Below are 14759 nucleotides of genomic sequence, written 5' to 3' on the forward strand. Positions count from 1 at the left end.
GACAGACATTCACCCTCCACCAAGGGCAGGCAGGATTAGCTGTGTTAGCATTTCATAGTGTCTTGAGGAAGGAATTAGGTAGTGAGGTGATCTGCTGCTAGATGCTCAGGAGAACTCACTGGATGTTTTTTTCAGTTGTTTTCAGCTTCACTGGAAAACTCAGAACAAACACTAGTTGCAGGACTGCCTGCAGGCAAAAGTGTGACAAAGTAGTCAAAAACGACACAACATTCTTTGTGAGTTCTTTCTGAAATTCCAACAGCATGGTGCCTATGCTGAAGCAGCATGAAAACTTTTTTTTTTGCACTCGAATCTCCGCATTCCTGGTTAAGTGAGTATACCTCACCACACAATAATGGAGGCCCTGACACCCACACTGTACTTTGCTTTTCCCTCAGATTCTAGCTTTGTTGCACTGTGCTGCCATTTCAGGTGCTCAAAGAGAGTAAACTTTATTGCCCTCTCCCCCTCAATCCCCCACCCTCTTCTTTGTGCTAAGTCTCTGAGGGTCCACCATGTTGCCATCAGTATGCGTGTACACAATGTACTGGTCTCCTGGCAGGCTAATACCTACAGCTTTTCTGCATTACAAGCTAACTTTTTACAAAAAAAATGAACTGTCACATTGACTTTGACCTGTGTAGGAAAATTGAAACATATCAAACAGAAAGAGCCCAAGTAATTCTTGAATCACACATTTTCAAAATGGTTAAAAAAATATATGTTTTTTGAGAGATCTAGTTCTAACTGCCTACCACAATAAAAAGACCTTCCCAGCACATCTAACTGCAAACTAAAGATTGTGTTGGGTCATTAAAACACTTTGTTTACCAGCATGGTCAAGTCCTGGAGAGAAGACTACATGGGCCTAAAGCAGAAAAAGGTTATGTAAATACCCAAGCATCTCCTAAAGAGGCCAAGAGCAACCAGCAAGAGCAATGACTCATGCAAGCCTCAATAAGCCATGTGATTATAATGTTCCACTGACAATCCCTTCTCATTGTGTGTCTAGGTGTGTATTGTCTGCTTTAAAAAGACATTGGTTAAAAAAGATGTCCATCAACTGCACCTGGCTGTAAGCAAGGGTAGTTGCATCCAGTCTAACTTGATATAGTTAGAATGTACCATCTACTATAATTCAGTGATCAGATTAAACTCTTTTAAGCAATATACTTCCAAGCTTAAACATCCATCTGTTTTGTATGCCCTCTTATACTTATTGGGTTACAGGTCCTGTTTCTTATTTCCAATAGTAAGTGGATGAAAAACACAGTATATTGTGAGCTAGCCACTAGTAAAACACAGAGAAACACATTACAGATAACCACACACTCTCACACTTAAGGACCATTCAGTCCTGGCAGCTTAGAGTGGCCAATTAACCAAACATACATGATCTGGAGTGGTGGTAAAAAGCTACAGTATGTGGAAAGAGACTGCATGCAAGGAGAACATAATTTGGTCTTGTATCTAGTGCAAAAACAAATTCTAATTCACTTTAGGATGATAACTTTTTGGATTATTGTGTGGCAGTGTAACTTACTTGGACAATGTCTAGCAACATTCCTGCTGCCACCGTTCCGAAGCCAGCCAGCAGAAAGGGAAAAACCACTTGAAGACCGATGGAAACGGATGTCTCCTTGAGCGGCGCTGGTGGCTCAGGGCTCTGATTGATGCTGTTGTCGTCGCTCTCGTTACTCTGGCTTGCGTTCTCCAGGAGAGCATCCTCCTCTCGTTGACCTTTGGCATTGGCCCGGCAGTCTAAAGCCACCACGATCTCTGACCTCTCCTCGTTTTCCCCGGTCTCACCAATCCTTTCCGTGAAAGACGTAACCTCGGTGAGCTCGAACTCGCCTCCATTTTGTGGGCTCATCTCTTCTGGGCCTCTGGTGAGGATCAGCGGGTGGACAGAGCAGTTAGAACTGAGGAAGGTTGGGGTCAAGGGACCTCCCTCCTTCTTCATCTCAATGTCCCCCGAGGACATCTTGATGTCAGGGAGTTTATCTTGTTCTTTTGACCAAAGTACCATGCGGAGGCCTTAGACAGACAGTGCACTCAGCAAGAAAATGTAAGAATTCCTTAGGACAATATTTGGGGGAAAAGTCAGACTGGTACTTATTTCTTGATCTGGTTTTGCACCTGATCTGTCCAGTTGATTTATCCCATTAAATAGGCTAACAGGGACTATGGCTGGTTACTAAAGATTTAGAGAAAATCAATCTATTGATAAAGACGTCCAGAAAGGCACATGCAGCCGTGCTTCTGCAGAGCCCGTGTTCCTGTCGGTGCTTCGGAAGCAGAACCAGTATGTTCTCCATTCACTGCAAGGTGCTAGGGGTGGGCCGGCAAAAGAAAAGGCATCATGGTTCAAAACAAAAGAGAAAAGAAAACAGTAGACTCAGGGATTCACTGCTTAACCCCCCACCGGTCTATTGTAAACAGCCTTTTAAAGTCCAGTACAAGCTGAAGAAACACTGAAGAAGCCTGATTTCTGCAGACACTGATCAGTGTGGGATCCTGCTCAGAGCACCAGCCTGGAAATGTCTCCTTTTACGCCATGTGATAGCTGGAAGCCTTTCAAAGAGGATATTTTAAGATCTTCTGTATAAGAATCAAATTACCAGCTGTGGAAAAGCACCTCCCAAACCAGAGTTGCCAGTCACCTGTGGGAAAGAACATATCCATCAATTATTTAGTTTTCAAAGAAACATTGTTGGTATTTCAGATTTATTTTTTGAAGTCATGATTCAACTGACCAATCCTAATCCCTTACAATAATTATGCTGAGTTGCACAATGGAGTCCTATCAAATACTAACGTAATTTTAAGAATAGAAACAAAAGTGACAAGGTTGCAGCAAGTTTAAGCAATTGCTTTGATGGAAGCATTGTGTAGGACATGGAATTTCTGTTAGTTCAGGTTTTGATCTCTGGTATTGTTGCAATGAGACTAAACCAGTTTCATCCAGTACCAGATTTCAAAAATGCTGCTAAACATACATAAGCAGAGAGGATGCAGTTGACCATAATATCAACATCGTATTTGAAGACCATACCTTTTAATGAAACCTTACCTTCGAGGGTTGACAATAGCCAAGTATGTGTAAAGGGTTTAAACCTCCATGCTGGGTTAGAGTTGGGGCAGAGGTTGGTCATTTTAAATCAAATTCTGAGCCATGTATGTTGAGGCCGCCATTTTTAATTTTACAATGACCCAATCAAACTGCATTGAGCCTTTTCGACTAGATGAAACAGGAAGTGAAATGATCAAGTAATGCTGTACAGTATACTAATGCCAGGAGGTGGTGCTAGTGACTTTGATTCACTCTATGGAATGGTTACAGTATGTTCCTGTTAGCCTTTTATGTAGTTAGTTGAAACTACAGTAGCTAAGAGAAGCTACAGCGAGAAGCTAACAGCTTTTCAGTTTAAACTGAAAAAAAACGACCAACTATCAGCCCATCACAAATCTCAAACCCTAAATGTTTGGATCATAATGCTGATTCTAATTCTGATCAAATATTTATTGGATTTTATGCTGTTTTTCTTTGCATTTTATTAACACTCATTCTTAATTGGTTGGTTTTTCTGCTCTATTCTATTTTACTTTTGTTTTAAATTTTTGAATGCATAAACAGCTCTAACAACATAATTGTTTTGAGGAGAGAGATATTTTTCAGATTAAGATCAATGCAAACTAAAACCAAAAACTTGTCAAACCAAATTTAGAGTTTAATTTAATAATGTAGGTTGTGTGTTATTCTTTTCAATCTTTGTCAGCTAGATATAAGTCACTTTAACAATCTCTTAAAAATAAACTTTTGAAAGAGTGGAATTGTTTTAACCCAGCAGGTTTTAGAGTGTATAGCAGGGTTTTCCAAGGTGTGGGGCATGTCCCGCCTGCGAGGCACCACAGTTGTTTAGGGGAAGGTGGGCGCCACATGAGAACAAAAACATAAACCAAAGAAAGTAACTGCGAACATTTAGCTAACTTCACCAAGCCAATTGTACTGTATGCAATCAAGCCATTCATCCAGACAATGGCGTTGGTAGAAGCCTGCCCCAAAACTGGAACGTAGAACATGATATGTAGTTACCAACATTCAGGTTGTTTGGATGATTTTTGTTGAAAGTTGTTCATTTTAATGCTGGGATTTGTTTGAAGGTCTTGTTTTGTCAATTATTTCACTTTCATGTTCACTGAACAGAACTCCATTGTGGAGTTATTTTTGCATAAAATTGTGTTTAAAACAAATTATGATCCTGAAATTGGACTATTACTTATTTTTGGCGTACGATTTAAGGGTCCTTAAAAATTCGGCAGAACTACCAATGACCAATACTTTGTATCTATTATTTTAATTGTGTGTTTTCGTGGTAGCATGGTTAGTGAAGTGACTATGATGTCTGGGCTTATTTCCAGTCTATGCTAATAGCATTGAATGTATTTTAAATAAATTACTTCATGTTTGTTGCGCAATATGATTTGTAAACCACGCTAATTTGTAATTCATGTAAAGCATAATTAGAAATTTGATCAGGATGTACATGGCAATTTGAAACATGACTAGTAGCCTAACTGTTTTGATTTATCTGCTGATTGCTAATTGCACTTCTTGCTAACCTGATTTAGAGGTAAAGGTTTGGGGTTTTATTTCGCGTTTGCCGATTTGCCTCCCTCGAGGGGTATCTAGCTCTCCCACACTTTGAAACCCCCTGAAGTACAGGGAACTTCAAGGAGGACCATTTTGTAATCTTGTTTGAAAATGCAAACTTTTTACTATGAATTTTATCCAGGAGAAATTGCTTTAAAACTGTCTGGAATTTCAAAATAATGACAATTTTGTCATCCGTATTGTTTGAAGCGCATTTTAGTGCCCTTAAAAAAACAAAACATAAAAAAAACAGAATGGTAAATATAACTCTTTTCTTATACCAATACAGTTTAATATTGAATTTATCAATGAGTTTAATACATAAAGTTTGAGAAGTTTCCTTGAATTTGTCCTGTTCAGAACTAAACCGAACATTCACCTAGATCGCTTTATGTCTGCCAATCAATCAATCAATCAATCAATCAATCAATCAATCAATCAATCAATCAATCAATCAATCAATCAATCAATCACAGCTTATATCAGAAATGTCTGTCTGCGGACCTGCAGTGCTCTCTGACTTTGAACAGCCTTCTCCGGCTGCATGTTGCGACATTCGCGCACAGCCTGTTGGCTTTCCGCGCTGAAGCAATCCTCTGCTTAGTAGTCAGGACCAACGCTGCCCGAACCCAACATGGCAAAGGCGTAAATTAGTGCTCTCCTGGTCAAGGGCTGAATAGCCGAGCCCTCCTGTTCTGTTCTGACTGCTCGTTTTTACCGGGTTAGAGGGGCTTTTCTGTTGTGATGCCCGACTTCAGTGTCACCGCGGCTATCACCGGAAGGGTCCAAAACGCATGACATTTATCTCCACAAAACACTCAGTCATTTCTTTATAATGAAGGGACATGCAGATTTTATTTGTTTGCCAAACGGCATACACTGTTCGCCAAATGAAACTTTCTGTGCTCTACAGTCCGTTGAATGAAATGTGATCTCAAGAAAGAAATTTACCTCCAAACTATCAGAGATCCGGAGAGGAAGAAGCGGGGAAGAGAAGATCAGAGTGCGCACAAAGCCTCCGGGCGGCCGCCTGAACGCTGTCCTCCGCTATGCGCACGCCTTATGTACGGCACCGGCTCCGCACAGCTGTCTTAATGCTTGGTGGTGGCTAATAGTTAAACCATCCCTCCCTCCCTTCCTCCCTCGTGGCGGAGGTTGCGCCCCCGTCCCATTGCGCCCGTCCACTCAGTGCACTCCCCCCCCTCCACATCCCTCTCTAACCTCCCCACCTTCCAAGCGCCGCTCGCCCGCGGAAGCATGGATGCGCCTCCGTAACACTTCAGGAAGGGGGTGCCAAGAGGCCACAGCACGGGCCTCTGCAGTGCGTGACATGCCGGGGCTCCACCGGTCTGGTCTCGGGCTGCGCACATCAGGCTGCGCAGACCCAACGCCAGTGGAAAATCCGCGATGGCAGCCGACTAATTTACAACCAGCCGCTCAAACCCAAGTTTAATTTTAACAATAGACCTACATTCACTCAATGAATGGGCGCTCACGCAGATTCGGAACATTCCAACCAGACCTGGCTGCCTTTAGTCACTAATCCACAAACATGGGACATAAATTAGACCCAGGAGGGTTTAACCTGCCTGACACCGGCCTAAAAGTCGATTTTTTAAAAAACTTTTTGTTTGTTTTTTTGTGACACAGTGGTTTTGACAATAGTTTGAAAAGATCAAGTTAGAACGTCAATTGGTTAAATAAACAAAAAGCAATGTAAAAACAGTAGATACCAAAGAAACAAGTCCAGTTACAAGATTAGTCCATTTCCAACATGAAAAAAAACCCCAAAAACAAACAAAAAGTCATAATTTTGATGTACAAAGTCGTAATCATGAAATACAAAGTAATAATTTAGACTTTATAAGTGACAATTATGAGACTGAGTCATAATTATGAGATTCAGGATCACTTCGACCTTCAGAGTCATATATGAGATTCAATGTGACATTTAGTTATAATTATGATTTTTTTTTACGTGATAATTATGATAGGAAGTCATGAAATGATTAGTGGAAGATTCGGGGATGGTGGAACTCGTTTCCAGGCCTGTCCCCCTGTCCCGGGTGAGCATCAGTAATGTCTTTATGTCTTTGTGGGTCATACCTGACAATGCAGCGCCATTGTCTCACTTCGCCTGCTTCGACAAGCTCAGGTTGGTTTTGTGTCATCACGGAAAAGTCTGCAGGCCGACGTAATCAAATCGCAATGTAAAAACATTTCCTTTACATCATGATTTGAAGAACGTTTCGTTGTAAAGCGCCTTTAAAACGAAACTTTAGCTCGTTTTAAAGCTTCTTTAAAGCGAAACTCGCCTCCGTTTCGAAGTGGTCAGAATGCTGGTCGCGCGCGACGGTGCGTTGAGCAGCTGTTGGTATCATGGCAACGGCTAGCTAGCTAACCACCATAATCCGTGATCCGCTTAGATGACGTCAGAGTTTCACTCCAGCTGCTTGCTGGGCTTCTGTCGTCTCCTCGTTCCAATCTGAATCTAATTTAGCAAAATATTCGACCGTCATAGAACCAACAGATCACACGACCTTTATCAGAAAATGTGACCTCACATTTTCCCTAGTTTGCCATCTTATTTTCGGTCTAAGAATTGACAGGTGGCTACAAATGTGCTACACAAATAAAGTTGACTTGCCATCATCACCTTGCCTGTAGATAATGTCAGAGTTCAATGCAATTGTTACCTATAAATTTCTATCATCCTCTTTAGAGGAAACATAACACAAACCACCCCCATTAGTTACAAATAAAACACATTAATGTAGTTTCCTCCAGAAACCCTGTTTGGATAATGGGGCAGTCCAGCAAAGGCACTCTGTGTTCTGAGTGTTAAAAAAATGTAAAAAGTTACAAAAATTCAAAGATGCATGAGCAGGCCAATGGGCAGATCTACAGTTGGTACACACGCCCTTGTGCCCAGTCCAATGCGTGGCGTCAGCTGTGTATCGAGCTTGATCTGTCTTTACTGTCACTGTTATTAATGTATACAAACAACGCTTAGCCTGGTGGGGGAGCAAGTGAAGCCTGGTGGCCCGCCAGGCTTAAAATACACTGTAACACTTTAATGCTGTTGCGAAATGTGAAGCAGTTTATAATTTGTAAGTTTCCACATTCCAAAACCTTTATTTATGCTCTCAAAGGAGCACAAGCATGGTAGATTGGATGCCAGTCTTGTGTCGAACAGAACAAAAACATACAGAGAAGGAAATACAATAAATATGTTCAGAGCTAAATCTTTATGTAAACTATGAATGCAAAACAACAATGTGAAGCTGCTTCAGCTGTTCAATTAGAAAACAGCTAAGAAAGAACACTTTCCTTTGGATTACTCTCTTTATTTTGAAGCTAATTTTATTATTTTAAACTGTTTCAAAAACAACTCAAAGCTGTGTTGTTTCTGTAACTGCTATGTGGAGAAGTTATTTTTTTAATTGAGTTTGTAAGAGTGATTAAAACCCCTTAACCCTCACCTCGGAAAATACAATGGAAAAACGGGACACGGGCGTTCTGCTGTAAGGGCTAAATTTGGGGAGCGGAGAAGATTTTCTTTTCTCACAATTTGAGAGAGAAAAGAAAAATCAGCGTTGGGATGCACACATTTCAACAAGATATTTTTGCCCCTTCTCTGTTTCCAGTGAACCTAACACTGGTTTTAAAATTCTTGCATTTGGTCTTACAGTTACAGAGCTGGTGAATGGCTTTGCTCCGCCTTCGTACTGCTGCTACGTGTGAAGCAAATGCAGGGACTCCATTTGTATACTGAAGACCAAATGTAGCAAAGTAGCAATGTAGCAAAAATTTCAAAATGTTTTTCCATCTACCATTACAGATTCAAATCACACTCCTGATCAAATTTTTCAGACCAGTTAGAAGGCGGCAAGAACTCATCCTTTCAACACCCATTTAACTGAAATAGGCCTCATGAAGTTTGAGTTAGATTTCTTATGAATTGCTGCAGTCTAAATAAACCAAGATGAACTTATGACTTGTGGAAAAAGTTTGGGCATATTGGTTCAGACTATGTGTCCATCATGTCCAAGAAGAAAACCTGGACATTGATCTCCCCTCTAACAACCTTCAGCTCATTGTGGGGCTCTCTCTCAGGAGTTGCCCTGATTATATGCTTTAACCACCTTTACTGTGGAGGAGCAATGGCTTCGAGCTGCCCAGGTGCTCCTCACACTGTTATCAGCTTTGTATTTAGGACCATATTCCTTTTAGTCATGATTCATAAATATTGGGCTTTGCCATTTAGGACCAGCACTAATCCAGGGGTCCCCAATGTTGGTCCTCGACTAAAACGACATCCTGCACGTTTTAGTTCTCTCCCTGGTACCAACAACCCTTTCAGCATATCAGTGTTCTTCTTAGGCCTTCTAACGAGCAATCTTTTGATCCAGGTGCGTTAAATCAGGGAGTGAACTTAACCAGGCACTAATCCATCAACAGGACATCAAAATACGTAAACTTCAAGAGCTTGAAGCAAAGATTGTTCCTCAACCGAGAGAGAGCAACTTAACCTCCTTCTCATAGAGAAGTATGGCTTCAGACTCTCATTTCAACTCCTTCAGATATAAGAGTGCAAACTGTCCCTTTGTACATTAAAGTTTGTGGCTTGTAGGCAAATATGAGATCCTGATGTTTCCAGACCAGACACCCTTCCCTTCTGTACTCAACTTGAGATCTAGTCCACCAACAAGATCAGGGTCAGGTGACGCCCTTCACTGAAACCAAGCTCAACTTTAGACTGAACTTTAGACTGGTTTTTAAGAATTGTCCTCAGAAGTATCTCTTACACAGGATTTCCTAAAAATGTGTGAAGTAATTTGCCACAAAAGTTTGTTCTTCAAGCCAGTAAATGAGAATTTTCAGTTATTAGTTAATGGTATGTTTTAAAACCATCAATATATTTCCTTTCTAAGACCTTCACCTTCTCCTATTTACATCAGATTGATTCTGCTCGAGATCTTAGACACTAGCAATGTATATACAGTTGCATTCTTAAGCTCGAAAAGAAAACCACAAGCTTTGTTGTCTACAGTTTTGTGCCTACAGTCCAGGTGTGACAGACGAGTCTTGTTCTGTAGTTCTAAGTCCTGTTTGTTCACAAGACTTCTAAGAATGAACAAAATGTGGAACATATGATTTGGATGAAACGTCAGAGATATATTCTCTTCACATATTCCTTTTCAAAATCAACATTCCACATGAAAGACATAGTTTGGAATGTGCTGACACCAAACTGGTTTTAAATTACCACAGGTTGTGTTTACGACCAGCCGTTTTTACACCAAGGCAGCAAGACATCTGGCTTAAAATTCTTGTTACAGTACGCTGACTCAAATCTCTTGCCAATCCAGTTAATCATATTTCAACAAGAAACAAGGTAGCCGTTCCCTTCAGGCAGTACATTTCAAATTGAAATATGTTGTTTGACCCACTTGTGATAGACTGGCGACCTGGCCTAGGTGTACCCCGCCTCTTGCCCTTTGACCTCAGGAGACAGACACCAGCATCCCTCCTGTCCTCACTGGGGATAAGGGTGTAAGATAAAGAATGGATGGATGGATGTTTTACCCATTGCAAGAGATGAGGCAGGGAAAACTAAAAACAGGACATAATTTTGAAAGCCTAAGTTCTTCAAAAGAAATCAAATAGATGGAGATTTAAATATATATATATATATATATGACAGAATATATATATATGACAGAACATTTTGTCATGTCACAACCCACCCCCAAGCTTTGGATATCTCAGAGTGCTGTTCAATCAAGTGTGGCAAGTATTGACTGAAAACCATGTGTCCTTGTTCCTGTCCTTCAGAGTTTGGCACTATTTTGTGTTGGTGGGTCACATAGAGTCTTAAGAGTAGACAAGACAAGAAATGGTACCTCATCAGCTTGTTGGACTGCTGTTGCTGGTTTTGTTGTGTGTCTTATGTTGATCCTTGGAGATCTTCTGTAATTGCTTCATCCTCAGGGGACGGGTAGCTTTGTGTTTGCCTGTTGTGACACAGAAGCCTTCTTACTCAGCCTCAGCAGCGTGCAAATCCATCCATGTCAGCTGAATGTCGGAACCCTCAGCAGTGACATCAAGTAGCTTACTGTGGTTTAAGTGATTAAAAAAATGTTTTGTATGATCTGATAGGAGCAGACTGGTGTGTGTGTGTGCGTGTGGGGGTGTGCGTGTGTGTGTGTGTGTGTGTATGTGTGTGTGCGTGTGTGTGTGTGTGTGTGTGTGTGTGCGTGTGGGTGGGTGTGTGTGTGTGTGTGTGTGTGTGTGTGTGTGTGTGTGTGTGTGTGTGTGTGTGTGTGTGTGTGTATGTGTGTGTGTAGATGAACTCTGCCTCGTTATCAGATTCTCTGGGTGAGTCAGGAAGTCTTACCGTAAACTTGCTGCCATTTATTTTCCGGTTGAGGAAGCAGCTTCGATCAGATAGTTGCAAATTGAGGCCAAATGAGATCACAAGTGTATCACCGAGTTCTAGATTTTAGAGAATATCTTAATCATCGGTGTCATACTCACTGCATTTATTGTATGCGAATCGAAATAGAGACTTTGATCCTTCAGTAGTCAGAAGTCCTATTTTGATTACTAATGCATCAACATTAATTTCATCCCCTACTTGTTTCTTGCCCATATGTACTGAAAGCTGCATGTATGCAAGTGTTGTAAAAAATGTATGTTTTACATATAGTTTATTTGCCAGCTGTCATTAAATAGATGTAAGAGACAAGGAACCAGAAGACAGTGCGACACCTGGCAACGGGGTCAACTGCACCCAGCAACGGGGTCAACCACACCTCCTCACTAAGATGGGAATTTCTCAGCAGCTGAGTGAATCACTCTGAAGCTCCTTGGCAGGAATTGTTAGACTAACATGGCAGCGCTCTGAGATGAGTCTGGGAATCTCTGAATATGAGCTCAGGTTTATAATGCATGCTGATTTACATGCTAAATAATAATAATGATGTCTGTTTCAGATTATAACTAAGGTTTAGTTTTTCTGTGAGTCACTTTTAGAAATGACAATGTGAGTAAAGACTTGTCCTGAATAACTGAGGAATCCCGCCTGTTTCTGGCTCATAAAGTATTAATGTAAATGCTACAGTCCGGATGCAGGCTTACTAAGGACTAATAATGCACTTTAGGTAACACTTCTTCTCTGCTGCAGTGATTTCATCTGTGAAGTTTTATTTTTTTTATTTTGCTGTCATTTTGCAGTTTATTGTTTGGACAATAAATCTCACATACAGCTGTTATAGACATGGAGTCTTAACATGGCTGACTGCATCCAGGAAGCATTTGAAACCTTTATACCTCACTGTGCATTTTCCACATTAACACAGTGAAAGTACTTTACCCTGGCACAGCAGCAGAGGGATAACGTGGGGTCTGGGTCGGGGGCGCTTAACCACCTGAAATGGTTAAACCCATTTCACCGTTCAGGTGAGATGAACATTTTGAATGTACCTGAAGAAAATAAGAGGGATTTTTGTTATTTTAAGCATCTGACAGCCATGCATGCTAACTCCTGTTGCTGGTTTTGTACGATGCATTACTCTGACATGCCTCATCCCTGACTGACAGGAAACTACAGCAGAGTAAGAACAAATTCTCAGGTTTCTCTCCTTAAAGAACTTCAGAGTTGTGAGTATTACTCTCCAATTTTGCATCATCTGCTGTTCTTTCAGCTTTTAACTTCATGTTTTCTCTTAGTTTCTTCCTCTTCATTGAAGCTACATTTGCTCTGGCATTCTGTTTAGCTGTCAGGGGGAATCAGCTGACTTTATGGCCTCATTGTATGAAATGAATCTCTTTATGATAAATTCTACCCACCAACTACAGCTAAAAATGCAATTTTCAAAGTTTTGATCACTTTGATCAGAACATGTTTGCCTCTAAAAGTTTATACATATATATATATATCATTGCTTTCATGATTCAAATGTAACTTTTGTCTCAGCTAGAGCTTCTGAGGTGATTTGGAGAATACAGTAAATATAAATTAAATACTTCTGTTAGTGAAAGCAGTAGAAGGTGCAGAAGAAGTAGAACATATTTCCTTCTGTTTGTCTTCATGATGTCTGTTTTATCTTCATGGGTGAGCTGTGTAGGTTATCCTTTATCTACCTACACCTCCATCGGCCTGCTTACATCAGTACACATGGAAGTTCACAGCAGTTAATGGATACAGCTGGTAGCTTCTTCTTCTACCCACAACAGGCTCACGGTTTCTGACTGAGAGACCGTCGATAATATTCAGACAGATTCCCCCATGCCAAATGTTGATGTTTTCCAACCCTTAACTGTGACTTTTACTTCACTGTTGTAGGTTGAGCTCATTCATTACAACAGTTAATGTTCACAGGTCAAGGCAGACATTTTCCATTCATGCTCTGTTTCCAGGTCAGATTATTAATAAGTAGCTGGAATATGAACTTAGAAATATTTCAACTCCTGGCTTGCTGGACCTTGCTAAATTTGAGCATGCTATTATTATTATCATTATTATTATTATTATTATTATTATTATGCATTATTAAAAAAATAATTGCAATATTTTAAAACTTTTAAAACTTATACAGGAGTTTTATCTATCTATCTATCTATCTATCTATCTATCTATCTATCTATCTATCTATCTATCTATCTATCTATCTATCTATCTATCTATCTATCTATCTATCTATCTATCTATCTATCTATCTATCTATATCTATCTATCTATCTATCTATCTATCTATCTATCTATCTATCTATCTCTCTATCTATCTATCTATCTATCTATCTATCTATCTATCTATCTATATATATATATATATATATATATATATATATATATATATATATAAATTAAATTATTATATTTATATAATATATAAAAGTCGCTGGTCTGATGGGTTTCCAAGCTTTCAGACATTTTTCCTGACTTCTTCCTCAGACAAGTTGTGAAATGTCAAATATTGCCTTATAAAATCAAAACTGGAACTGGGGAAGTTTTTTTTTTTTTTTTTTTAGAAACATCTGTAATATATAAGAAAATGTTTTAATATAATAAAACATTATCTTGAGTTATTCTAAATCCTCAAATAATAAAATTCTGAAGATCGTTTTGAAGCTTGAATGTTTACTCCCGTCAGATGGAGGACGGGGATTGGATGATGCCTACTGTGCTCTGACTTGTCAGACGTGTTGGAGCGAAATCTCCAACCAACCACAACTACCAGCTGCCTTGCTCTGAGAGCAGAGGAGGAAACTTGGAGAGCTTGGGAGAAATTGCTGGGGACAGCCATTCATCCTGAGCTCAGGGAAGGTTTCCAAATCTGCCCCCCTTACATTCTTCTGGGCTCAAAAGAGCCTGAGGACATAAGTGGCCCAAAACTGGCACAGACCGCCTCAGTGTTGCCAAGGGCAGCCACTCTGTTGAGGCGTTCACGGGGCCTTTATTTTTTGTCTCCGTTACCTCACTTCCTGGTTTGGATCATTAACCTCCATAGGCTCCACATGTCCAACTCCATGCTCTGATTTGTATCTCTGTCTCTGTGTAAAAAATGTTCTTTAATAACATTGGCAGGTTCTTGAACAAACCTTGTGTGCATTTCCTATGTAGTCATAGAGAGAAAAAAGAAAGTAACTATATATATTCTCACAAGAATAGCTAAATACCTCAAAGAAGGTAGAAGGACTTTTTCCTTCGTCTTTAGCAGAAGTTGCTTTTTGACTATTTCAGTTTCAAACACTGTTCAGTAACATTGCTTCCATTCATACATGTTTGCAGACATGTTTCTCCATTAAGTTCACATCACAGCATTTCAGCTGGATCACATTTTATTTAAAAGCACCTTTCAAAACAAGCAGTACCATTTACAGTGAAAGCTCAAAACAAAAACTGAGCTGTTGGGAAGCGATTGCTTCAGAAGGAGTGGACTCTGTTGAGGTTTCAAACGTTATCCAGTCACTACGATGTTTCTGACAAATGTAATGCACAGATTTGATGCTAAGAAACTTACTGGAAATTGCCTGCGCTGTAAACAACCATCATCCACTGTGAAGAGAGAAGTACTGCGTCGAACGAAGTGGCTGTTGA

The 14759-nt window shown here is 40.1% G+C and overlaps 1 protein-coding gene across 4 annotated transcripts in view; it reads right to left on the bottom strand.

Annotated features, from left to right (window-relative positions):
• Positions 1-7016, bottom strand: part of slc41a1 (solute carrier family 41 member 1) — a 31517-nt gene extending 24501 nt beyond the window's left edge. Inside the window, exons 1-3 of one of the 4 annotated variants that reach the window (XM_055023916.1) lie at positions 6761-7016; positions 2622-2663; positions 1544-1886 (exon numbers count right to left, since the gene is read on the bottom strand). In XM_055023916.1, coding sequence (XP_054879891.1) covers positions 1544-1873 — 330 coding nt within the window. In that variant the 5' untranslated portion in view covers positions 1874-1886; positions 2622-2663; positions 6761-7016. Of the gene's footprint in view, positions 1-1543; positions 2664-5605; positions 5713-6760 lie in introns of those variants that run through there. The other 3 variants (XM_055023913.1, XM_055023905.1, XM_055023908.1) reach the window with 3 other exon arrangements.
• Between the last annotated feature and the right edge of the window lie 7743 nt (positions 7017-14759).

This window comes from Poeciliopsis prolifica, unplaced genomic scaffold (genome assembly GCF_027474105.1).
Source record: "Poeciliopsis prolifica strain line A6 unplaced genomic scaffold, Auburn_PproV2 SCAFFOLD003, whole genome shotgun sequence".
NCBI lineage: Eukaryota > Metazoa > Chordata > Actinopteri > Cyprinodontiformes > Poeciliidae > Poeciliopsis > Poeciliopsis prolifica.